Source organism: Lathamus discolor, chromosome Z, assembly GCF_037157495.1.
Source record: "Lathamus discolor isolate bLatDis1 chromosome Z, bLatDis1.hap1, whole genome shotgun sequence".
NCBI lineage: Eukaryota > Metazoa > Chordata > Aves > Psittaciformes > Psittacidae > Lathamus > Lathamus discolor.
Window position 1 is genome coordinate 65,753,543 of NC_088909.1, and position 27,990 is coordinate 65,781,532.

Below are 27,990 nucleotides of genomic sequence, written 5' to 3' on the forward strand. Positions count from 1 at the left end.
TATATATATAAGTTGATATTTATTGGAAAGGACATAGGTGGGGTAGAATAATTGCCTTTAAGAGACTTCTGAGACTAACTATAGATCTTCTGAAATTAGTTTGCTAAATAATTGTATCACTAATTCTGATTAAGTGAAAAGTCAAAGTCCCACTCAGCTACAGTTTCCATGAAAAATGGGTTAATAAAGAAACCACATAAAATTCATGCGTAGAAAATGCTATAGATACATCCTCGACCTGATGTCTGCTTTTAGGAAGAAATTTCTAAAGGGAGAAATTCAATGGGAATTAAGGTAGAATATCTCAATTATCTGAGAAGTACATGTTACACTGTAATTAGCTTATAAATGTTCAGAAAAAATAATTGTTACATACATAGTGCTTTACGCATTTCTCTGAGCTATTTCCCCTTACCTTGCTCTGTAGAATGAACCTCACTTTTTGTAGCTTAGGAACGTCTATGTGATTTCCTATTTTCTTTTTATATGACAGTTTTAAATCCCTAAGTAATAATTCTTTTTTTTTTCCTAAAAGAGATCATGTGAAAAACTTGACCCTGAACAGAATTAAACAGATGTGATGTTTTATTTATGAACTGTTGAGCATTTAAAGCCTATACAATCATAAGATTGGATTGAAATTGTCTGTTTCCACACAATATACTGTTTATTGATTGTGGGAACTAGATATATATGCTTTTATTGTTCTGGGTCTGTGTGCTTTAAGAAATTTTTAAGGTGTCTTTGTGTGAGTTTGGCTGAATTAGATCCAAATTTGTACTCACAAAATGAAACTTTTACCATTGTCACCCCATTCTCTAATAAAACCTACTAGGTGCCAGCCATGTCTGAATGCTTAAAAATTTTGCAAAATGTTGTCATAACCCAACATTTTTTACTCATGAGATTGTCTACCCTTTCACTAGATGAGGTTCCTCAAATGATTAATTCATTTTTGCATATACAAATTTTGTATTAACTTTCTTCTTTTAGAAATACATTTCAATCTTTTTCATTCTTTTTAAGGTGCTGGTGGCTGGTCTCCTCTTGTGTCCAATAAATATCAATGGCTTCAGATTGATCTTGGTGAAAGAACTGAGATTACTGCTGTTGCTACTCAAGGTGGTTATGGGAGCTCCGACTGGGTAACAAGCTACCTTCTGATGTTTAGTGATAGTGGACGAAACTGGAAGCAGTATCGTCAAGAAGAAAGCATTTGGGTATGTTCTTTCAATAATGAGAATTAAGTTTCTGCAGTACTGATTCCAGTGTGTTAATTTTGACTTTTTAATTAGGGAAAAAAACCAACAAACCCTTCTTTACTTTTTTCTAGATCATTTAATCTGATTGTAAAAAATAAATCAAGTAACACGAGAAATCAAGATCATAGCCAAATCCCAGTTTATTTAAAAAACAGTGAATCTTAAGCAATATTTAATTTTGGATCTTTTAACTCAATCCAGTTTCTGATATTGCAAGCCATTTATCTCCTATTAGCTTTGTAGCTAACAGTAATAATTAATAAGCCTTGCTACGGTCATCACTAATTATTCACATGCATATTGTTGTGAGCAAAGGATGCACAAAACCAGACAGATGATGTCCAAAATCTTCCCCTGATCCTCAGTGATAAGCAGCTTGGACTGAATATTGTTACTATGTTGAAGAATATTGGTACTTGTGGCCTACGTGTTTATCCCGTTACTTCTGTCCTTCAGTTCATATAAAAAGATGATTACTTTTTTAACTTTACTAAGATTCAGGCTTCAGTTGTTTCTTGCGACAGTTAAAAAAACATATTTTATTTTATGCATTTTCTTTTTGTTGACTTTTAATTCAAAATGTGCTTGTTACTGTTATTGTCAAACCCCGTCCATGGTACAGTGAGATTACACAGTGTCTTATTTTTTGCATAATTATCCTTCTTTTTGATTTTGTTACATAATTCTGTTTCAGATTGTGTTTTCATAACAAAAAGAAATAAATGATTTTCTAGCCCATATGGCTGTGAGAAGTGAAAAAAGAAAAACAATCTTCCAAATGTTAAATGAACATTAGCTGCTACAATATTGTCTTTGCCTATCATCAGACAGACTGATAAAATGAATCTGAGAGGTAGAGCTGCTTTATCTCTTTAGAAAGGGCTTTTTTGAAATCCCATGTTGGTATTGCAAACAGTGATGTAGATACTTACTTCCTGAATATTGCCACCAGTAAAATATATATTAAAAAAAAATTAAATTGTTGAATGCTGATACAGACACTGGGGTAAGGAGGTTGTTAGATCTGTAGGATTCAATTCCATTATCTCAAGCTTAATAAAAAAGATATTATTTTAATGATTGCAGTGCAGATTGGAGGCATGGCTTGCAGGCACTGATGCATAATTCAAGGATGTAAATGATCAAATTCAGGGATAGTCTATTGATCTCTTTTATGTATCTTTATTTAGGAGTTGTGCTTCTAGGGGAATATATTTTCTGTTTTCTAAACTAATGTATAGACGTAGTCTTGAAATTAAACTTTTAAATCTCTATTTATACTATAGATTTTCTTTGACTGTTACCTGTTTATGTTAAGTCTTCTTAAATTAAGTCCCTAAGTTCATTTCAGGCAAGAACACCTCACATTTTCTGATACCTACTGTGTTATTTTTATCCTTTTCATAACTGACTCATTGCTCTATTGCAAGATTGCCTGACATACCAGAGGTAATGTTTTCCTCCCCCCCCCTTTTTTTTTTTTCACTACTACCATGCCTTAGAATGAAAGAAAATGCTTGATTTTGAAGGTCCCGTGTAGTATAAGTGCTTCAGAAATATAATTCAGAATAATTCTGAAGTATAATTACTTCAGAGTTCTTTGCTGTGTGTAAGGATTTGCACTCATTCTGTGCTTAAATAGAAAGATTACTTACCTTCTGTACAATTTCACAGCTCCATACTTTTTCTTTTCCTTTTCAGAAGTTAGTTTTGAATTGTGTTTATCATTTTATGACTTATCATAATTTAATATTCTGAGTTTCCTGTTATAAATAAAGCTATTCACAGTTTTTTCACTCACTGTAAATTTTTTGTAACTGAGATGCAAAGACTATCCAGGCATCTGCAGAGTATTTAGTTATAAAAATTCTCTTCATAGTCTCTGAAAAGAGTAGTGTTTTCTAAGGCTAGTTCCTCTGACCATAGATATCTGTGTTATGTTGAAATGAATCATGCACAATTATCTTATTCCTCCACCATCTATAAAATGCTTCATTGCCTATAGATCTTCTAAATTTAGGTGAGATGAAGCCTATCCCCTCTTGTTGCTGCTAAATATGATTTGTTTTCACTACTCTGCATATTTGGAATTAGTTTAGAAGGAATCATGGTGACCTTAGTCTTAACCCATAGCCTTAACCCAGGCAATGCACCTTGATCTTATTCTTCTTTTTGTTTACTGATGACCTAAATGTATGCCTCACTTGCTATCTTATACCTGTAAGGAGTTTATCTTTCATGTAGATTTTATTTATTATTTAAAATCCTTCAATTACTAAAGATATGTTTTAAAGGCTAATTCCATTACAGTTACTAGGACTTCTCTTGTACAATAAGTATTGGTGAGTGTAGTTAGGTATAGGTAATTTGAGTAATTTTTCCTTAGTTCAACAAAAAAATCTATTTGCACACTCGTTTTCTGTCCTCACTGACATGACTGTTACTATCTTTTCGAAAGTTATTTCTAAGTACATTCTGTGCTGTAAGACTTTTTTTTTTTTCAGGCAGGACTTCCTGGGGTCAATATCAACATCTTTTTAAGTTTGCAGAGTTCTAGTCAAGATATAATTCTAAAGCAAAATAGTTGTTATTAATGGTGAAATGCATATTTGTGGACAGCAGTTTTTTCCTCTGAGAAGGATTAATTTAACAATTACTATTTTGATTATATAAAGTTGTATGAATGTTGAATGATTTGTTGTGCATGTCTTGCTACTCATGTTCCAAATTTCCTGTTTAAAGGAATTGGGGTATTAGAGCTTATTGGAAACTCCCCATGCTATAAAATGACTCACCACTATGCAAAGTTTCAGATTAAGGAATAACGAATCACAACCATTCCTCCCCCTTGGAATAAAATCAGTCACTGTTCTTCATCATTATCTGCTTCACTGTAAAAGCAAAAGTCTGCACCTATATGTTACTTTGCTGGACTTCTGTTAATTACTGCTTTGAACCAAAACAATTTTCTACTTATTCTTTCTGCAGTCAATGGCATAGATAATTTAAATGGGTGCTCCATCACTACATTTTCCTTAAACATAAATTTCAGATGTTGTGACCAGTACACAGACTGGCTTGTCACTCTTTCTGTTGATACTTACGGAAAATAAACTGCCTTTTAACCTGCGAGTTAAAGTAGGGCAGATGGTGATAATTTCAACACAGTTGGTTCTGATGTGGCTAGGTTTGTTGTAATATGTTCATCGTTCACTTTTCATGAATTTTTGGCCAAAAAACTCCCAACAGAACAGTTTTAACTGCTCAGTTCAACTGTGTAACTCAAAAACATGTAACAACTTAGCTACAACTGACTTCTGTCTTTCTGTAACATCCTCAAAGAGAAAATTATCATGTGGTTTGTCAGATTCCATAATTTATGTGTAAAAACTTCAAAGTCCACTAATATGTATAAAGTGGTTAAAAAAATATTTGCGGCTTTAAATTTTTAAATTCTCTGTGTAAAGTGTAATAGCATAAAAGACAAGCCAACTGTATTTCACTTTCAGTTCTTGATTAAAAATCCTCTGCATCTTGTGCAGAATGTGTGTTTTAAATTAAAAAAAAAAAAAGAAGTTAGAAAAACAAACTGTGTGTCCTGAAATTGTAAAACATATTATCATCAAAATGGTTTATCTTAGAAATACTCTGTTTCAGGAAGATTTATTAAAATAACAGTAGGAACAGTTATGGCATTGCTATTGTCCGTAACATTGGATATACAAACCCAAGAGCTACTGACTAGAAGAACAGGTAAGAGAAAGAGGGAGAGTGAAAAACAGTGGTTGTCAAAATCTGTGCAGGCCAGAAGTAAATTTTCTGGCAATATTGAATTAAAATAAAGATTTTCAGGATCTGAAAGTTAGAGAGTTCAGTTTAATGGCACATACAGAAATCTGCTGTGTCATGCTAGCTTAAGATGATAATTTCAAGGTATTCACCTGTAGCAGTTTGAGTGTTATGAAGGTAAATATAAAATGTGCTGCTTCTTATAGAGTATGCAGACTGATATTACATAAGCTTTTGTAGTCTTTTGCAATTATATTTTCTTCCTTATTTCACCATTATCATAATTATAGTAAATCTGACATACATTGTTCCTAATACGTATACATATCTTTATTTTAAAAAAGCAAATATTTTTTTCTAGAGCCATTTAGATGGTTATGGTGCATATCCATATGGGGTGTGGTAGGTTGACCTTGGCTGGAGGCTAGCTGCAACAAAGCTGCTCTGTGACTTCCCCTCGTCAGCTGGACAAGAGAGAGAAAATACAACATAAGGCTTATGGGTCAAAATAAGGACAGGGAGATATCATTTAGCAGTTACTGCAGTAGGCAAAACAGACTCGACATGGGGAAATAAGTTTCATTAATTACCAATCAAGTCAGAATAGGGTAATAAGAAAGAAAACTAAATCTTAAAAACAGCTTCCCCCCACCTTCCTTCTTCCCAGGCTTAAATTACTGCTGTTTTTCCCTACTTCCTTCCCCAAGAGCTTCAGGGGTATGGAGGTTGTGGTCAGATTGTCACACATTGTTTCTGCCACTCATTTCTCCTCAGGAAAGCTCTCCTCATATCTTCGTTTGCTCCACTGCAGGGTCACATGGGAGACACTCCTCTGTGAGTTTCTCCAAAGTCCTTCCCATGGGCTGCAGTTCTTCATGAACTGCTCCACCATGGGTCCGTTCCGTGGGTGCAGTCCTTCAAGAACAGACTGCTCTAGTGTGGGTCCCTTCCATGGGTGCAGTCCTTCAAGAACAGACCGCTCTGCTGTAGGTCCCTTCCATGGGGTGCATCCTTCAGGAATAGACTGCTTAGGTGTGAGTCCCTCATGGGGTAACAAGTCCTGCAGCAGACCTACTCCAGTGAGGGTTCCTCTCTCCACAGGGCCACAGGTCCTGCCAGAAGCCTGTTCCACTGTGGGCTTCCCATGGGATCACAGCCTCCTTTGGGCATCTGCCTGCTCCAGAGTGCAGTCCTCCATGGACTGCAGGTGGGTATCTGCTCCACTGTGGACTTCCATGGGCTGCAGGGGCACAGTCTGCCTCATCATGGTCTGCAGCATGGGTTGCAGTGGAATCTCTGCTGTGGTGCCTGGAACACCTCTCCCTTCTTCCCTAACGTTGTTTGCAGAGCTGTTTCTCACACATATTCTCACTCCCTTCTCCATCTGCAATGGCTTTTTTTGCAGTAACTCTTTCGCCTTCTTAAATGTGTTATCAGAGAGACACTACCACCATTGCTGATGGGTTTGTCCTTGACCAGCAGTGGGTTTGTCTTGGAGATGGTTGGCATTGGCTCTATGCACATGGGGAAAGCATCGAGCAGTATCTCACAGAACCCACCTGTGTAGCCCTCCTAGTACAAAAACTTTGCCATTCAAACCCAGTACATAGTGTTACCTGTCCCTTGCAATAAAGCTTTTCTGTCAAAAAATATAGCTATGGCAAAAAAATAATTTTACATTCTGTGTAGCAGAATTGGCTTGTTTCACATCTTAATGTAGCATAAATGTTTGGGGGTTTTGTTCTGTGTATTTTAGGGGTGGTATGTTTCCGAGTAAGATGTGAGCAGTGGAAGTAGGCAGTATTATCTTCCATTGAACCCAAGATAGGTCCAAACAAGAATATGAAATCCCATTTGAGATAAGAAACATGAGGTTCAGTGAAAAAGAGTCGGATACTGAATCATTTATTGGATTCAAACATTTGAAAAGTTTGCTTAGCCTGTTATTTTATTTAATGTGAGGAGAAGAATACAGGCAGGTGAATAATTCATAACTAATATTTTATTCAACAAATGTTTGCGTTTTCTTCCTCAGAACTGTCTGTTAGAGTGTGATTTACATAAATGAATCTGCTGTTTTCAAATTATTTGTAAATACTGCTTTTAGAAATAGTTCACAGTTTTTATTCATCTTGCTACAATATTCATGAACATGTCCTCTTAGTTTTCAGTATGTACACAAATCACAATGATATGTTTAAATTCCTCAGCTAAGTAACCATAAGTGTTAAGTTCAGGGCTTCATGAGTAAATGTTCAGAATAATGAATTTGAAACTAATTTTCCAGAAGAATTTTATACTAATTTCATGACACCATGGTGAATATATTTACAGTACCCTATGAACTAGAAAATTGTGGGTAGCAAAAACAAATGAGATATGAAAATGGTTAAAATAATTTAATTTAAAAAAGATTATGACTGATCACTTTTAATGTCTGCACAGTTATAGGGGAAATGAAATCCGAGCATCTCAGTACTGTTAATCTTCTGGATATTTCTAGTAACACCTGATTTCTTGTCCTTCCTCTTTGGTTCCACAGCAGCTTCTTATCATTTGTAATTATCAGAAATAGTACATCGATCAACATTTTCAAAGCTCTTTGGTTGCTTGTTAAAATGTTATAAGGTGACATCTCTTCCTTGAAACCAAAAAAAATATTTTGATGTATGTGCATGCATACATCCACACTTACAAATGCAGACATATATTCCATGGTAGGAAACTGACTGATACAGATTCTAATAAAGAGAAATTGCATAAAAATATACTGTAAATGTCTCTATAATTGAGGGAAATATGAGTAGATTTATGTCAAGTAATATTACTCAAACAGTGTTTCTCCCACTCTTTGTATGCTGAAGAAGCTTAAAAGTATGAAGTTGGAACTCGAAAAGACAAACAGTTCATAGAATCACAAAGTCACAGAATCACAGAATTGTTTATGATAGAAAAGACCTTTAAGATCATCAAGTCAGACTGTTAGCCTGGCACTAACAATTCCACCACTTAACTGGGTCCCTAACTGCCACATTTGCACACCTTTGAAATACCTCCAGGGGCAGAGATGCAACCACTTCCCTGGGCAGTCTGTTCCAATGCTTGATTACCCTTTCATTGAAGACATTTATATAATAAAATCATAGAATCATAGGATAGTTAGGGTTGAGAAAGGACCTGAAGATCATATAGTTCCATATAGGCAGGGACACCTCACACTAAACCATGTCACCCAAGGCTCTGTCCAACCTGACCTTAAGCACTGCGAGGGGTGGAACATTCACAGCTTCCTTGAGCAACCCATTCCAAGTGCCTCACCACCCTCACAGTAAAGAACATCTTCCTTATTTACAATCTAAACTTCCCTGTTTAAATTTGAACTCATTATCCCTTGTCCTATCACTACAGTCCTTAGTGCAGAGTCCCTCTCAGCATCCTTGTAGGCTCCCTTCAGATACTGGAAGGCTGCTATGAGGTCTCCACGCAGCCTTCTCTTCTCCAGGCTGAACAGCCCCAATTTTCTCAGCCTCTCTTCATACGGGAGGTGCTCCAGTCCCCTGATAATCCTCGTGGCCCTCCTCTGGACTTGTTCCAACAGCTCCCTGTCCTTCTTATGTTGAGGACACCAGAACTGCACACAACACTCCAAGTGAGGTCTCACGAGAGCAGAGTAGAGGGAGGGGCAGGATCACCTCCTTCGACCTTCTGGTCATTCTCCTTTTGATGCAGCCCAGGACACCGTTGGCTTTCTGGGCTGCAAGCGCATGCTGAAGCTGGCTTATGGTCAGTTTCTTATCAACCAACACCCCCAAGTCTTTCTCTGCAGGGCTGCTCTGAATCTCTTCTTTCCCCAGCCTGTAGCTGTGCCTGGGATTGTCCTGACCAACATGTAGGACCTTGCATTTGGCTCGGTTGAACTTCATAAGGTTGGCATTGGCCCACCTCTCAGGCATGTCAAGTTCCCTCTGGATGGCATTCCTTCCCTCTAGCATATCACCGAACCACACAGCTTGAGTCATCGACAGACTTACTAAGAGCACACTGATGTCGCTTATAAAGATGTTGAACAGGATTAGTCCCAATACTAACTCCTCAGGGGCACCGCTTGTTACCAGTCTGCAGTTGGACATTGAGCCATTGACCACGACTCTTTGCATGTGGCCATCCCGCCAGTTCTTTATCCACTGAGTGGTCCATTCATCAAATTTAGGTCTCTCCAATTTAGAGACAGTCTTTCCAGTTTAGAGACAATCTAAGTATATCCAATCTAAATCTCCCCTGGTGCAACTTGAGGTCGTTTCTTCTTGTCCTATCACTTGTTACCTGGAGAAATGACCAACACCCGCCTTGCTACAACTTTCGTTCAGGTAGTTGTAGAGACTGATGAGGTCTCCTTTGAGTCTTCTCTCCAGACTAAATAACCCCAGTTCCCTCAGCCACTCCTCGTGAGACTTGTGCTCCAGACCTTTCACCAGCTTTGCTGCCATGGTTTGGACATGCTCCAACACCTCACTGTTTGTCTTCTTGTGAGGGGCCCAAAACTGAACACAGTATTTGAGGTGTGGCCTCACGAATGCCAAGTAGATTATACTTCCCTAGTCCTGCTGGACATGCTGTTTATCATACAAGCCAGGATGCTTCTGTTGTTCTTGGCCACTGGGCTCACTGCTGGCTCATACGTTAACCATCTTTCCCTAGTGCTTTTCTTCTGAGTGGCTTTGAAACCACTCTTCCCCAGGCTTGTAACATTGCATGGTGGTGTTGTGACCTGTTGTATGTTGTAGGACCTGGCACATAGCTTTGTTGCCCTCATACAATTTGCCTCTCCCCATTTATCCAGCCTGTCCAGATCCCTCTATAGAATCTTCCTGTCCTCAAGCAGATCAACACTCCCACCCAACTTGGTATCATCTGCAGACGGACTGAGGGGTGCATGCAGTCTCCTTGTCCTGATCCTGGATAAAGACATTAAATAAAAATGGCCTCACTCTGAATCTCAGGGAAGACCACTTGCGAGTGGCTGCCAATTGGATTTAATTCCATTCACCATGACTTTTCAGGCGGAGCTATCCAGCCATTTTTTTACCCATTGAAGAGAGCACCCATCCAAACCATGAACAACCAGTTTCTCTGTGAGAATGCTTGGGAAACTGTCAAAGGCTTTACTAAAGTCCAAGTAAATAGCATCCACAGCATTTTTGCATCCACTAAATGGGTCACCTTGCCGTAGAAGAAGATCTGGTTTGTCAAGTAGGACCTGCCTATCACAAACACATGCTGACTGGGCTTGGTCACCCAGATATCCTGTACATGCCATATAATGGCACTCAAGATGATCTGCTCCATAACCTTTCCAGTCACTGAGGTTTGACATGCCTTTACTTCTCTGGATGCTCTTTCTAGCCCTTTTGAAGATGTGGGTGACATTTGCTAACCTCCAGCCACCTGGGACATCCTGATTACCCAGGGCTGCTGATAATTATTGAAAGTGGCTCAGTGAGTGCTTCTGCCAGTACCCTCAGTACCCTTGAGTGGATCCCAGGTAGACCTGTAAACTTGCGTGTGTCTAAGTGGTGTAGAAGGTCATTAACCATTTCCACTTGGATTATGTAGGATTCATTCTGCTCCCTGTCCCTGACTTTGAGGTCAGGGGGAATAATAATAATATAATTGGTCTTACTGTGAAAGACTATACCTCCTGTTGCTATTGTGAACAGCATAATTATATGCTTTTTTTTTTAAAAATTACTTCTAAAAAGCCATGCTTTTAGGTCAATATTAACAGTTCTTTACTGTCACTTCAAAATATTATACCTTTCAAAACAAAAATAAGCTATCTTGAAAAGTTAGATATACCATTATGAAAAAAATTACAGTAGAAAAGCTGTTGACAATGACATTTTATTAAAAGCTGATTTTGGCCTAAGTTACTCTATTTGACTTTGGCTTTGCAAGATTAGCAACTTTATAGTGACAGACAAGGTAATGTAAATAAATTTTATGATCTAATTTGGTAACTTAAACCACAGTTCTTCAAAAGAGATTACTGGAAAATAATAGTTTCTGGCCGGATTATGATATTATGGAAATCCATCCTGTCTTCATTAGTTTGGTCCTTGTTTTGATGAAAGGGCTCATGGACAATAGTACCTTTTATGGTGAGAAGGAGTAAGGGACAGACATATGTATTAAAAGATGAGTTTTGGCATAAGAACAGCTGTTCTATTATCTGTCTAGTGTTGAGCCAAATATTTTTTTTTGTCATTCATTTAGTCTATAAATTGACATAACATGTTATCTTCACAGTGTTCAACTATCTTTTATAAACCGTCTACACTGGTCTGAAATCCTTTGCTACAAAAACATAATGAAAAAGCCCTACTATGTTATGTAGGAAAAATGTGAAATCACATGCACTGTTCTAACCAGAAGGTACTGTCTTCTCTAAAAATTTAAGCGGTTTTAGTCCTTTTTCTTGGGTCTGCATATCAGCCCTGGTTGTTTCTGAATGATAATTAAAATGGGCAAAACTTCAAAAAATTTTGAGGCATATATGGTCAGTTCTCAAATTTGCTTATCAGTTCCTATGCAAAAGCAAGACTAAAATTCTGGCAAATATATTCTTTAAAAGATTTATATTTCACTTTTCATCTTTTTGAGAAATATTAATTAATTTGAACTAAAACATGCAACTCTGAAGTACACAACAAGAAAAAAAACCCTAAATTTTGCTTTTTTTACATTTTCATATTGTTTTACAGTCAGGCCATTATTAACACATTAGGAAAGGCAGAACAGTGAGATATTGTGAATATCAAGAGTTAAAAAGCACCCAAGTAGGAGTATAAGGCCCTCTGAAATCTGTTATACTTACATATGTATTATACTTCTTTGGATTATACTTCTATGAAAATTTATTTTTTTTTTTAAATCCTCAATGATAGAAGCTTTCTGCAAGCTATACATAAATTTGAAATATTACTCTCTTTCTGAAAGTTTAACAAACTTTAAGTGGGCCCAAACCACTGATCCACACTTTTTAGTTGTTTCTTAGGGGTGTTTCATTACTGTCATTGTGTTTCTGTTTATGTGTGTCATTTATGAATTAATTTCCATATTAAAATCCATATATGGATTTGAACTTCTTCTTGGCTTAACTTCAACAAAAATTTATTTCTTTGTTTTGATACCATGAATAGCTTCCAGTATTTTCATGAATAACAGTGTCATCTTGAGCATATTTACAGATTTTTATTACATTCCCTGAGTCTTTTCCTATGTGTGGAATGCTTTCATTTGTTCCTCATACATCTCTATATAGTTCTTGGATCTTTTTAGTGTAAGAGACATGCAGGTTGTATTTTTCCTTTTTTTTTTTTTTTTTAATGTATTTTGAATTAAAATAATACTAATTCTTCTCTGTTTCTGTTAAAATCTGTATTTCTTGCATTATAAAAGATCACCTAGGGTTAATTTAACACTTATTATGATTTGAAAAATTTAACATTTGCACCAACAGACTTATACAAATTCATATATAAAGCTGAATCCTTCTTTGCCACAAATCTCCACTGCAGAAAATCAGTTGACAGATCTGATGGCTTAGGCCTTCAATGCACATTGAACACCTGGGCCATAGAGAAACTATGTTGCTTTTTCTTTGTACTCTCTCCTTCAACAAACACTAGTGTGTAGTTAAGTAGGCATAGCTGCTAGTAGTACCCTTCAAGGCTAGTTTCTTAGAGTTTCTAAGGTTAGGCAAGTTGTGTACAAGTAGTTCAATGAAGAATGCCATCAAGGCAGTGGATTGTATGGGTCTGTTAAGTCAGGAAATAAAAATTTACTTTCAGTGGCAAGAAAAATGTCTTTGAGAGCTGCATTTCTTGCTTTATCAATTGCCTGTCCAAATTCCAGTGCTATTCTGGTATTATAAGGCAGAATGGAAAATACTTGGCCAGACCTGTTTGCTGGTCCATTGGCCTAACATGGTTATTCCAGTAAAATGTTAAAATTTGAATGCCTGTGACAAAGCATTGGTATGAAGCCCTGTCCATAGGCTGATTAAAAATTGTTTATGATTCCCAGCTGACAGAATAGTAAAATCTGCTCCTTGCATCCATCCGTTCCTCTTCTCTGAATCCATTAATCCCTCAAGAAATCTGTCTCCTGCCCATGTCTGTATTTCTTTGTACCTGCTGGATTGGGTCACACTGTACTCAGTAAGTATTTCTCTTTTGCTTTTTTAATTTCATCACTGCAGGTCAAGTAACTGCAGAAATTTCCCTGTAGACATCTGATAGTCTGGTCACAGATCTTACAATGCTTACTTTGTTAAATGCAACTTTTATGTGAGGGGTACTAATCAATGCTCAAAAAGGACTCCATGTGATACAGTGCTTGCTCATGCTCAGGATTTAAAGAAATCATCAAAATCCTTAGTCATTGGAGGTCAGTTGTTTCTCATGTCTTTTGGTGATAGCTGGCAATAGCACATTTATTCAGAGTATATTGTTCCTTGAAAATATTACTATTCATATTAATATTTATTATAATAAATGTTAAGAAAGTGTTTATTTTTTATAAAACTCCTATTCATGGGAATACAAGTATGGCATTTTCCTCCATCAAAAGAAAATGATAGTCATATAAAATGGAGATTGATTGCAGACACATATTTTCATTTTAAAATTTTTCATCACATGTAAGTATGCACACTCTAGCTATTCTGTCACCAAAATGGATTTTTTTCATTACATATGTTTCTGTTCTGTACTGTAAACAAAAGCTTTATCTAACAGAGCAAAGATAAATAAAAAATATTCTTCTTTTGTCTTCAGGAAATCTGAATTCAAATTAATAATAAAACTGACTAAGGAAATTTCTTTGACTTGTGGAAGAAGAAAAAAAATAAGTAAATTACAGGTTTGATCAACTCCTCTTGGAGGGTTGGTCCTGATACAATAGTTACTTAATAGATTGTAATTAACATTGGGAAGAAAAAATCTAGAAGTGTGTTAATTAAATCTGATGTTATTCAATTAATGTTGTCTGCAAAGAGAGAAAAGTAACTTATAAACAAAACTGAGTATTATTGGGTATTGTAAATATTCCTATTTACAGTTAGAGTTAATACACAGAACTTCGTCATAGCAATAAAACCTTCAGCTGTCCTTATTTGTATTTATTCTGTATACTTAAGCATTTTATTTGGACAGCCACTAATTTATTCTTTCTCAATGCAGGAAATCAGTTATTAAATAAACTCCTGTTTAGTTGGCTGTTTTTCGGGTTTTTTTTTTAATTACTCTATTTCCAGGAATAGATGGTCTCTTCTAATCTCTTTATTTGAACTGTTTGGGGTTTTTTAGCTTATTTAGATCTATGGTTGCACTTTTGCAAAGTTTCTTGGGGTTCCTCTTTTGGGTGTGCTTCAGTTTCTTCAGATAAATTTGCATACACTGATCACCTGCATACGTTCCTGTGAGCATAGTTTCTCTTCCTTTTTATAGTAATGTAGGCTGAAAGGAAGGCCCTTCTCTTTCATAGAAAGAGTCAGACACATTAGGGATTATTTCATGAGGATTATGGTGGTGGAAATTATATGACATGGTTGCTTGTAACTTGCTTTTCTGACTCAAGAGGCGCTCATGTTAAAAATAGTGTTCACTTGAAATCACCACTCAAGTCAGCAGTGTGCATGATCACGTAAGTGAATGCAAGCTGGTGCTATAAAGTGAGTCAACACTAGCACAGTTATACAGTTGTATCAATAAGTGCTCCAGCCAGACCAGCCTACTACCTAGGTAATTCTTTTTGAGTATGCGCTAATCCAAGAATGGTCTATAGCAACAGTTTTATCTCTGTATTTCTCCTTGAAGTCGTTATGAACAAGAGGGAAAGTTTGAAGAAAACTCACAAAATACCTTATAGCCTACAAAATTGTAATTGTTTCTGCTGCTCAGCCATTTCTGGGGTTAGAACAGCATTATTTTATTTTTATATTTACAAAGCAAATCAGATTGCTTCAGAGAAGATGTATTTAAAGTGTTATTCTGTGTAGTTTTCATTATAGAAGTTTTAAGATATACTGTATGGAGGAATTTAGAGGAAAAAAAATGTCATCTGCCTGTACAGGCTAAGTACAAGTAAATATTGAACTCCTCATGAATATAACCTGGCAAGAAGAAAAAGCTAAAGACGGCAAATGCAGAACTTCTAATTCCGGTTTTCACAAGCTTCTATATATTACTGTTCAAAAGGGTAATGAAATAATAACTTTTCTTAGGTCAGGGGCCTCATGGCTTCCAGAAACTGTTTGTAATGAAAAGCTCACTGAAATACCTTACAGGTCACTTGTTCAGCTCAGCTTTATAATCTTGCTAAATTTTCTGCCAGATGAAAATATTTAGCTGTGAATAAGTACATGTTGCATACATTTTGAAAAGACTAAATTGTTTTTAATCTATATGTAAATGTACTTTAAATGTATTGTTGTTGTTCTCATTATTATGTTACTGATGCAACAGATAACATACTCACTGTTATAATAACTGAAAACCAAAAATATTACTAGTAAAAATAGGTGTTCATTGCATTTAAAATGTGACATGGAAATAAAAATCATAGCCTTATTATAAAAAAAAAAAAAAGCAAAATGAATGTTATCCTCTTAATGACAACAAACATGTTGAATACCTTGATCAGATACAATAAATTACTTACACTCTGTAAAACCAGAGCACTCAAATGCTGAGTAAATGTCTCAAAAACTCCTTGAAAAAAAAGACTTTTACACTCTGTAAGCTAAGATTTTTATTGTTGTACAAGTAAGTTAGCTGGGGTAGATATCAAAGTCAAGCTATATTTCCTTGGTTTTCTGTGTAAAAGTAGTTTTATTTGGTATAAAATACGGAGCATAAAAATGAGAAATAACAGCACGTGAACATGGTTCAGAATGGCTTTGTTCATAGTTTTCAGTAGAAATATTTTCACCTTTTTTTTTATCAAATTATTTGATATTTGATTTTTATAGAAATATTTTTTCTACTTATGGTTTTTTTTTTTTTTCTTGTTTTTGTTTTTTCGTGTATTTATATTACCTGAAAAATCCCTCTGATAATCTATATCTCAGAGAGAAAATGTACTGCTTGGAACCAAGACCACCTCACTTCCATGTTGACCCTCTTCAAATAACTAAGGTACTTGTAAGGATTGCATACAGGCCCTGAGGTCAAAACAGGAGGTCATAAAGAGTCACTTAATTTTGCAATATGCTTGAGTGGTGGGATTCTTTCAAAGGATATGTGTGAGCAGGAAGATATGTGAGTTATGACCATCAGTACAACTTTGAGAACTTCCTCTTTTTTTTAATTCATTATGTATTGTGTCAGCAATATATTTCCCATTTCAGGTACAATTTGTTCTTAGGAGGATTAAAAGTACAATTCTTATTATTTCTTTTTTTTCTGTCAAAGTTCAGTTAGGAATTGAAAGATGCTGTTTTGGAATTGTCTGATGTTTATGTGCACGGATGACCGATAGGCAAGTAACTTGTAAGGCATTCGGCCAGGTCAACTGGATGGTCAGGACTGAAATCCTTTACCGATTTAGTGTAAATGTAAAGACATAAACTGGTAAGCTAAGAAGGATACAGCAATGTTCATGTTTCTGAAGTCAAAGCTAGCTTGTGAACTATTCCTCAGTCTTGTTTTTCCAGAGAATATCTTATTTCTCCCTCTTCCTCTCTCTGTCTTACTCCCTTTCTCCCTCTCTCATTCTCTTGGTGGTTTAGAAAAACCTATTTCCATTCTCAAGAAACTGATGAAAATGTTACCTTTCTTTAATTTATATGTTTGTGAATTCTGTACCTTTTGGCAGTCTGAGCAAGCTAATACTGAAGTAGGAGGCTACATGTGTCTCCTTCCATGAACATGAACTTATTTTTTAATATGAAGGTAATTTTTAATCTGGCAGCTTTTGCTAGATATTTTTTTCTATTTTGCTTTCACCAGCTTTGGAGTTGGTGAAATTACACTAGTAAAAAAAAAAATCTGTGACACACAGCCCGTGGTTGCTGTGAATTATCGTCAAAATTTGTGCTTGTCATAAATCGCGTAAATCATAGAATCATATTATAGAATGCTTTGGGTTAAAAGGGAGCTTAAACATCATCTAGTTTAAATCATCCTGCAATGGGCAGGGACACTTTCGACTAGACCACATTGCTCAAAGACCCATTCAACCTGGCCTTGAACCCTGCCAAGGATGGGACAGCCACAACTTCCCTTGGCAACCAATTCCAGTGTCTCGCCACCTTCACAGTAAAGAATTTTTTCCTAATGTCTAATGTAAATTTCCCTTCTGTCAGCTAAAAACAACTCCCTCTTGTCCTGTCATTACACCTCCTTGTAAAATGTTCCTCTCCAGCTTTCCTGTAAGCCTCCGTTAGGGACTGGAAAGCTACTGTAAGGTCTCCCCAGAGCCTTCTCTTCTCCAGGCTGAACAAGACCAACTCTCTCCACCTGTCTTCATAGGAGAGGTGCTCCAGCCTTTTAATCACCTTTGTGGGCCTCCCCTGGACTCGCTTGAGCAGGTCCACATCCTTCTTGTGCTGGGGGCTCCAGAGCTGGAGTAATAAAGTAAGTCAAGGTCAGGGTCAAATTTATTTTCCAAATATGTTTTTGATTTCACATTAAGTAGCAAATTAGTCTGATACAGCTTGCAATGAGGTCAGCTAAACCAGAAATATTTATTGTCTTTAGTTCAAGCAATCCTAGAGCACCTATCAGTTCTATCAAGAATTTTGCATATACTGTTGTGCAAAGAAGAAGTATCAGCCATGCCCAGACTAATCCTTGGCCTCTCCAATAAGATCACTTGAGCAATAAGATAAGATCACTTGAGCAGCCAACTTCAAAACTAAAAAAACCCAAAACATTCTTTTACCCTCTCCCAGTATTTGACCTGATGTCAGTTATATCATATTTGCTTTCAGAGCTGTTTCAAAACATGAACGTAGCCTAATGCTCCATTCATCCCTGGACATCAACATCAATTTTATAGAAAAAAAATTGTTCCTGTCAAACTTAGATCCCTACTTTTCTTCCATACTCTTTGCTCCTGGTTTCAGTGGAACTGTGTTTGTTAGTTTCACAGTGAGCATTCTCACACCCTGATTTCTTATTTGGGTTTCTAATGACACTTTATGTGAGTGGTAGTATCAGATTAAGAAAAGTAAAAAATTAATGGATACATTGAAAATGGCTGTAATTATTCTTTGTTTATTACATCCTTCTGTAACCTGTCTTCCTAGTGTTTGCATCCACAGATCTTGTTAGATTTCATTGGATTTCATAGGCTGAATCACTTGTTATCTACTTATGCCATCTGAATTAAATCACCTGTAAATTCTTTTATTCATGTAATTCCGTCATCAGATTTGCACTAGGGGAACTGACTGAAAGAAAACTGCTTTTTGAAGATGCTGCCTGTAATCATAGCATACTACCACTGAAATCAATGAAAATGCTTTCATCCGCATTCACAAAGATGTCAAGCCAAACCTTCTGTTGTGCATTCTTATGTCAACGTATGAAGTGTGTTTGCCCAGCCTTGTGTAATCATTATGCCGTCGTTATAAATAGCTTGATGATGTGGTATCTCTTCACATACAAACTCACAAAACATAAATAAATGAAACAACCACGTTTCATTCCTCACCTTCACCTGTCATTACAAATACTTAGAACTCCAGACTGGCTATGATTGTATGGCTGAAATGGCCAAATGGACAGTTGCCAATCTTTAGCAGAACTCAGAGATTCTCAGAAATGAGTCAGATGAAATTTTAATGAAAATAGAAATTGTGAGTGCATTCACAAAATCCTGTTTATGCAATGAAAGAATGCATTTTTGGTGTCACTACCTAGAGTACAATTAAAAGGGTCACATTGTTTTTACTGCTTAGGCAATTAATTAATTTCTCAGCTAGGAAGGTAATACCTAGGTTAGACCACCAGAGAGTTTTAAGTCACCCCTGACACACCTGTAAGCTTATCTTTAGAACACATTCAATATCTGGCTAGTATTTTCCATTAATGACAATACCTTTATCCTGATCACAACTGTAGAAAAAATCATGGCTTGAAGCATAGAGAAAATGGAGTAAGAGGCATGGAATCTGTACTCAGTAATAAGAAATACTTTTCTTAGAAAATCGACATAATTTCTTTCGTAGCTATATGTTTTTTCAGACTGTGGAGCTTGTGGGATAGAATTCAGTCCTGGACAGCCTTTTCTGTTTCCTAAAGGTAGCTTGTATAGCCTACAGATATGTCTTTTGTACAGGATGGACTTATTTACAGAGGCTGTTTTGTAAACGATTTATCAGGACTTTTTTTTTACCCCTGAAGTATTTTGATTTTTTTTTTTTTTTTTTTTTACTGCACGTTTTTTACTTTGCTTTGGACTTTAATTTGACATAAAGCATCTGTCATGAAGTGTGATTTATGTTTAAACAATGTCCTCAACACATGAAGGACATAATGCTTTTGGAGCAAGTCCAGCAGAGGGCTACGGGGATGATAAGATTGCTGGAGGACCTCCAGTATGAAGACAGGCCGAGAAAGTTTGTGGTGTTCAGCCTGGAGAAGGGAAGGCTGCGTGGAGACCTCATAGCAGCCTTCCAGTATCCAAAGGTGGCCTACAAGGATGCTGGAGAGAGACTCTTCATCAGGGACTGTAGCAATAGGACAAGGAGCAATGTGTTTAAATTTAAACAGGGGAAGTTCAGGTTAGATATAAGGAAGAAGTTCTTCACTGTGGGGTGGTGAGGCACTGGAACTGGTTGCCCAAAGAAGTGGTAAATGCTCCATCCCTCTCAGTGTTCAAAGCCAGGTTGGACAGTCTTGGGTGGCATGGTCTAGTGCTAGGTGTCCCTGCCTATGTCAGGGGGCTTGGAACTAGATGATCTTAAGGTCCTTTCCAACCCTAACTGTTCTGTGGTTCTATAATGTGGGGCTTACATAACTCTTGTACTTTAGGGTTTTACTTAGGTTTTGTACTAATGGTCTCTTGCTATTATTGTACATCAGTGTATGTAGCATTAGATCAACATTTTATTACTATATCTCAGTGTATACGGTATTTATAAACATCAGAAAATTCAATGATATTATACTGTAACTTTGTGGATGCATTTTCATGGTTTGGGAACACTCTTGATGCATCATTCCATTGCCTTTAAAAAGCTCTCATCTTGAAATTTAGAATGTGGTAGTCATTCTGTTGCTGTCAAAATCCTTTCAAGAAAATGAAAATCAGTATAGTTTTTCAGTTAAGGTTTAAGGTAAATAATCAGAGTACTGGGATTTCATCAGGATATTGGAAGGAGAAAAAAAGAAGGAAAAAAATTGTTAAATGTATAAACAAGTTCCAGAAAAATGTATTTTATCTAATAAGGTGTATCCCAGGCAATAAATTTGTTATTTTACTTGCACTAAAGATCACCAAGAAAGAAAACAATCAATTTCTGTGAAAAGCTGAAAATATCTTTGGTATGAAACCATTTTTCCATGAGAGTAGTGCTGAATCATTTCAGGTTAGATAAATACATTGAATCTATTGATCTCAAATAGACTCAAACTCGGTACATTTTAGCAAGGAACGTATTTTAAATTTACTTCAGTATGTTAAGTATTGGAGAAAAATGTAGTTTACAAAAATAATTTTATTCATATGGTTTAAGGTCAAATTAAAATTTACTAGTAACTTTACATGGACAGGATTTTTTCCCCAAAGAAACATTTGACGAAAAAGACATGTAACCTTTTCAGGCTCTCCAGAAGAAAGACATTTTGCAAACGTTAAATAATAAAATTTTCTGGTCTTTATAACAGTTATAACATATTTCTAGCTTTTAAATTTCTTTGAAAGAGGAAGTTTTCATGCTTAGAAACATTTTCAGCATTTCAGCATTTAAATTCAGTTCCTATTAAATATTTACATTTAATGGCATTTTTTACTTTAAGTAAATTCAATTAATCGACATTCAGAAATTGTATTTATAATGTTGTATGATTTCATTAAAAGCAAGTGTTTCTATTTCATGTAGTGGTATTTATTTAGATTTGACAGTGAAATTAAGAGATTTTTACTTGTCCAATTAAGAAAGAGTGAAAAGTAGAAGTTTTACATTAGATTTTCATCCCAGTTACATTTGCACAGTTGAAGACATAATCCTCTTCTTCTGAACACTTTCTAAAAAATCAGTCCACTGCCTCCTTAGCAGATTTAATGCCTCATAATGTAGAATTCAGAAGGGGGAGGGAAGAAATTACCGTTATATTACTGTTATGCTCTTGGAAGCTGATCTAAATTATTGAACTTAATTCTTGCTAGTAAATTATCAGGAGTACCTAATTACTGCATCAATATACTATCCTACAGAGTGCTGTTTAAAAAGGAACTGCAGTAAAACTCTTTTTGGTAAGACCTTTTCAATTCTCAAAAGGCATTCATGGAAAGAAAAAGGTATTATATACGAGAAGGGCATATAGAAAGTTTTGTTATGAGCAACATTTCAATGTTCAAGAGCTTTATGAACCTCTTGAATTTCTTTTGATCAGGTTAGCATTTAAGCTGTATTTATTACTTTTTATAACATTAGTGGATACTGATACTATGGGGTGTCATCTATTTCTACTTCTCCTATCTTACAAACCAAGATCAATTTTACCAAATCCTGAATTGCACTTAGGAGAAAAGAAGAAATTTAGTATCTGGGATGATAAAGGTATTTAGTTCAGGCGCTATAATTAAACTTGAGCAGGTCACAGTATAATCAAAGAACCTTCCACAGACTCATAATATCAAAGATACTCTTGATATTCGCTAAAAAGATCTATCTCTTGATATTCACTAAAATGTGTTTCTCTTAGTAATACACATAGTAATATGCATCTGGTGTACACTGATATGAAGAATGGAATACAAAATATTCCAAAACAAAGTAAGTAAAACCTAGGTTCAAAAGCTGTAATGGAAGTGGTTCTCAGTATGCAGCTTCCATGAACAATAGAAAAGTGCCAGAGAGGAGGCCGTGATAGTCTTCCCAAGAAAGTAATTATGTTGACTAGAGAAGGGAGTGTTTTGGTTTTTTTTAATTAGATAGGGAAGGAGAACATGATTTTAACCTGAAAAAAATGCTTATGTTGGATGGAACAATAGTAAAAATCCCTTCTGAGTTGATTAACTTATCTTAGTGATGTTTAGATTAAAAAAAAAAAAGAAAAAAGCACAAGATATTTTATCATTTTATTTAAAGATTTCTACAGCTTATCTTTTATTTTTAAAATGGCAGAGGATACTAAGTAAAGTACATTTGTGTAAAATTTTTAGGTTCTAGTAAACTTGAATTTCACTAACTTAAAAGGATAAAAAAGATTTTAAGGGTGTCATTATGTTTATGGAAAGCAAAGAAAATAATCAGGAGAAAATAATTCGTACATTATTCCTATTGTACATACGTTGGATAAAAACAGAAGCAGAAATCTAGAGCAGATCCTATATGTGCTACTCTGAACTTTTCAATTCACCTTTTCCTTCGAAAATTGTTTACTTTAGTGCTGTTATAACCAAGATAATGTCGGTAGTGTAAGAGCATCTTTGTAATACTCTGTGCATTCAGGAAAAGGAAAAATTCAAATTTTTTACTGTTGCAACAGAGCACAGCCTAAGTAGATAATCTACTTTCATTTTAGCAGAGCTCATAATTCGTAATCCAGAATAATCACTTTCCATCAGAGGACGTTGTATTGCATTTTCCAATAAGATGGGAACTGATGGGACTCAAAAGTATTATTGCCAAAATCTTTTACAGTGTGCAGAATGGCTGACTTTCCTACTAGGAACAAGAACACAAAATCTTTCGCACAGGACATCAGTCTTTAGGTAGTGATAATCGGTCATTGCTGAGTTGGAATGAGTTTAAATTGGTCACCTAGAAATGGGCAGCTGCTTTTCCCATTTCTTGCTCTCTTGAGTATCTCAATGCATACAAAGGTTTAACATCTCTGTCCTGGGTCAGATGTACCAAAGAGTGATGATTTCAATATATGGATTAATTGGGCTCCTGGTAGATACAGTTGCAATGAGGGCAATGACTGAAATGTTATAGGAATAATCTGTAAAAGGCACTTTTATCAAATTATAGTAAATTTTTTTTTATTTGCTTGAGCTCTTGTTCAAGATATTCCTCAGAGATGTGTTGGAAGCTGAGAGACTTCTACAATAAAAGTGATATACTGTGAAACAACAGTTATTCTTCAGCTGCAGTCAAGATGGAAACTGTTCTGCGCTGTATTTTACATTGTGTTTTCTCTTTGTATCCTGACTTTGATTTTGTTTGCACCTTATATCGTAGGATCAGTTTGTCCCTAGAATTCTACTGAAACCTCTGATTATCCCCGATCATATGCTGAATTATACTGTGTATCCTTGGCAAAATTACTTATGCTTTGGCATATCGCCATTCCCTTGGGCACAGATTTTAGGAGACACGGCTTTCCTGTCTTTTGGGATAGGGTTCATCTTACCTAATTAGAGATGCTTTACTGGAGAATATAAATTAGGGTCCTTGTTTTTCAGTGATATTGGGAAGTGCAGTTCATCCTTCTTAGAAGATAGTTTGTTTTCTAAGTGTGAATAGTTATATCTGTGTTCAAGCCGTTGTATCTAATACCCAAAATATAATTAACTGTTCCAGCATTCTGGGTTGATGTACAGTCACAGAATTATTTCCAAGAGCTGTTGCTAGAAGTTAAGAAGTGTTGTCAGGATTATATTTCTTGGACAGAAAACTCACAGGACAAAACTAGTCACACATCCAAGCTGCTGTTTCAGGATTTGCAGTGCTCAGCATCAGAATAGGCTTGTAGAGCCTTATCCCATAATCATGAGCAGAAACTTTCCTTTTCACTGACAAATAGTGAGGTTTTTCTGGAATTGTCATATAGGAAGAGCTAAGGCTTTTGTAAGCACTTCACTTTAGTTCCTTTTGCAGTGATGCAATCATTCTTCGAGAACTGATTTATCAGGGACAGTGTATACCTAGCAGAAAAGGATTGTCCTGATTCAACAGGCACTGAAATCAAGTTTGTAGACTATGTTTAAACTTATGTTTTTAATGGAAAACGTCACCCACCATTTCCTCACTAGCAAATTTTTTTCCTTTCCAGTAGAAATGTCTATGGAATATGTGAGGTTGTAAATACAGAATAGGAATTAGTAATATCAAATCACTATCTACAAGCTTAGATTTATCTTAATATTATAGCTTTGATTTATTGAGAGCAGTGCTTTAGAACAAATGTTAGTTGTGAATAGCTAAAACATTGTTCTGGAAATATAATGAGGATGAAGTACAAAGAATTATCTCTTTTAATTACACAGTCAGTAGGACTAGTTTCCTTAGTTTAAAAATTATTAAGATAATACTAAGATAATACTAAGATAATACTAAGAGTACAGTGGAGTTCATGTATCTTACATTTACTCTTCATTATTCGTTATTGACCACTGTTCCTCATTCTTCTCTGTAGGTTTGTACAGAGATCCTAAATTAACTCACTACTCTTGAGTGATGATTTAGCTCTCTGATCTTGATAACAGTAAGCTTACTACATATCAGGAAATAAATCAGAATTCCATCAGGCTTAGTAGGAATGCTGAGAATCTTCCTGCTACCCATTATTTTACAATATGTTGAACAATATTTTGAAATAATGGTATGATATAGGGTCATCTTCTTGAGCATTTAATACAGTATAATTACTATATTATTATATGCAATTACTATGTTAGGCACTAGCACTCATAGTGTTCAGACTAAAGGTTTTGTTCAATTGTGCTCATATTTATAGTTTAGGTAGCTTTAATCCATTTTATGGAACATAGTTCTGATGAAAATTTTGGATATCAGAAGATCTAACTACAGTAGGTGCACTGGTATTTTTACTGTTCTGATTTATTGATCACTTTGAATCACACTGTAAACACTTGGATTCACAAAACTTTTCTTTCTACAGAAAAAAACTCCAGTTTTGCCATAAGAAACCCCTCCCACATGTGTTTAGACATTTAAAAGCCAGACTTGTGAAAATGAGTCCGTTCCTGTCAGGGAGAAAACCCCAGTGCTGGACCCTGTTTTGTTCATGATCCCAAGAGTGAAATTAAGGCACGAAAGAGGTCAAGTACCATAACTGATTAGTTGGTTTATTACAAAAAGACAATTATTATAAATGAAGTTATTCTAATAAAGGAGATAGCAATAGGACAGATAGATTGGAAAAAAGGTAGAAAATGAAGCAAGAATTTGGGGTGTAAAGAGAAAGAGTCACCACCATGAATCCAGCAGTGTCCTATGGATCTGTCATCAGAGGTGGTGGAAATCCGTCATGGTTTGTAGTCAGCATCGGTACAGGGTCCCCCAAGACTGCAGTAGTCGTTGGAGGTGGGTGTCCTTGTGGAGTTTCCTTCTGGAGTCGTGCTCTTGGCAATGGCTGCTTTTTGTGCTTACCTTTTCCTCCTTTTAATGAGCTGGGGGGAATACTTCTGTTCTTCATGTCAGGTATTACGCGTTCCTGGTGGACCAGTTTCCCTGGTCTTGGAGACAGCTCAGCTGCAGACAAGCTGCAGCAGTTCTTGGGATAGTGGGCAGCAATTCCTCATACCAATCCTCGAGATGATGGATGGAAGAATCTTATCTTAGCTCTTTCCCACACATTCCTCAGGCAATGGACAGTGGAATCCCATTTCAGCTCCTCACACCCTTCTCTCAGGCAACAGATACTGGAGTTTTATCTCAACTCCTCCCATCCATCTCTGAGACAAAAGAGAGGTGAAAGTCCATCTCAGCTTCTCATACCAATCTTTGAGTCAATGGTTTGGTAATATTCCTCTCAGTTTCTCATACCAGTCTTTGAGACAATGGACAATGGAGTTTGATTTCAGATCAGTCTGTCAATTCCTCATCAGCATTGGAGCTATTTTTTTTTACAGGATTCCCGAAATCCTTCTTTTGGAAAAGAATAATTATAATTTCTTTTAAATAAATTATGGTTTTCATTAGAGTTGCCTTTCCTGACTTCTTTTGTTTGTAGATCAACTACTGTCTGAATTTCATTACATAGCAAACACACTCATTTCTGCCTGAAATTTTGCCCACACATTTCAGTCCTTCAGAAAGACTAATTTCTAAAAAATTCAGTAGTTCAGTCATCTTTCCATGATGAAAGCTGTTGACCACTAGAACAATTCTGAGGTAGGCTAGAACTATAGCTGTTATTGAAAACACTTATACCCATAATGAAAGAAGTAAATGTTGGAAATGGAACTGTTAACACTAACTCGGTGCTTAAATGTTTAATTTAAAGCTGTATCTTTAATAAGAGAAATATTGCCATGTATCTTTTAATGTTTTTGTAAAGAATTTGAATATTAGACATTATTATTAAATGTTTGGATTGTTAGTGTCTGTGTTTTTTCTTTAGTTTTTAGATATAAAACGGATTAAAAAAATCTTCTTACAGTTCCCTACTTCTACCATTCCTATTGTATCATCATGTTTGCAGTTCTTATGTTTTTCTCTTCTTATCTACCTCTTCTCCATTGTCCTGGGTTCCTCTGTAACAGTTATTTTTCTCCTTCTTAGTAGCTGGTGCAGTGCTATGTTTTGGCTTTAGTTTAAGTATAATTCTGGTAACACACTGATGTTTTAGTTGCTGCTGAGTAAGGGGTATTCCATACCACAGCACGTCACACCCAGTATATAAACTCGGGCTAGTTACCCGGAAGGCCTAGAACGCTTCTCGGGTTGGACTGCATATGAGTCAGTGCGTGGTGAGCAATCTTATTGTCCACCACTTGTGTTTATTGTTTCTTTCCCTTCCCTTTTTAGTTTTATATTCTCTCCTCTTATTATTCCCCTTATCATTATTATTAGTAGTAGTAGTTTTGTGTTATACATTAGTTATTGGACTGTTCTTATCTCAACTGATGGGGTTCACATTCTTTTGATTCACCTTCTCATCCTGCCAGGAATGTGGAGGATAAAGGGGGAAAGTGAGTGAGCGGCTGCTTGGTTCTGAGTTACCAGCTGGGCTTAAACCACAACATCCATAAACGCCCACTACACCCTGCCTAAAATAATACCACAAATACCAGAATAACCAAGAATACAATTAAGGGATTAATACTTTTCAGACTACTTGTACAATCTGTTTGTATTTTGTTGTGTCAAGATATTTGACATAATGTCTCCTCAAAAATTTCCAAAGGGAACCAGGTAGGCTTATCTTCTCTTTTTGCTTGGATAGTATTGTATCTGAACTTACACAGAGACCTTCTTCAAGATTTGTAGGAGCACCTTGTGAAAAAACAGTATTTATTCCCCTGATTCTACACTGATGTATATTTCCTTGAGCTAGAGAAATAAAAATTTTGCACCAAATTTTGCAATGAGTAAATTAACCATGTGTCAAGTTTATGAATGTGAAATTATAAAACTTTGCCTCCAAGACATTTTTGAGCATGGTAAGCTTTATATCTCTTAGTAGCCTACTTAAGCCTGTTCTTTACATGAATCCAGACAACAGCAGAACCAAACCAACCAACCAAAAGCAACTGATCAAAACAATAATAACAAAACAAAACCTCTTCCATTTGTTGGCAGTTAAGTTATTCTACCTATTATGTAACTGCCTTTTGCTATGTCTAGAAGCTGGCAAAAAGGAGGGAAGGTAAACTTTGCCTTACTCAGAATCTGGATATTCAGAAAATAAGTATTACTGAAATTGAATATCAGTACCGTTTCTTATTTCATTATTGTGACTAAATGGATTTTTAGGGATTCTAAAGAAATAAATCATACTTTAAAAATTTC

General features: G+C 35.8%; 1 protein-coding gene across 1 annotated transcript in view; it reads left to right on the plus strand.

Moving 5' to 3' along the window:
- Positions 1–27,990, plus strand: part of CNTNAP4 (contactin associated protein family member 4) — a 225,895-nt gene that overhangs the window by 75,640 nt on the left and 122,265 nt on the right. Inside the window, exon 3 of the mRNA XM_065661351.1 lies at positions 1,027–1,220. Coding sequence (XP_065517423.1) covers positions 1,027–1,220 — 194 coding nt within the window. The remainder of the gene's footprint in view (positions 1–1,026; positions 1,221–27,990) is intronic.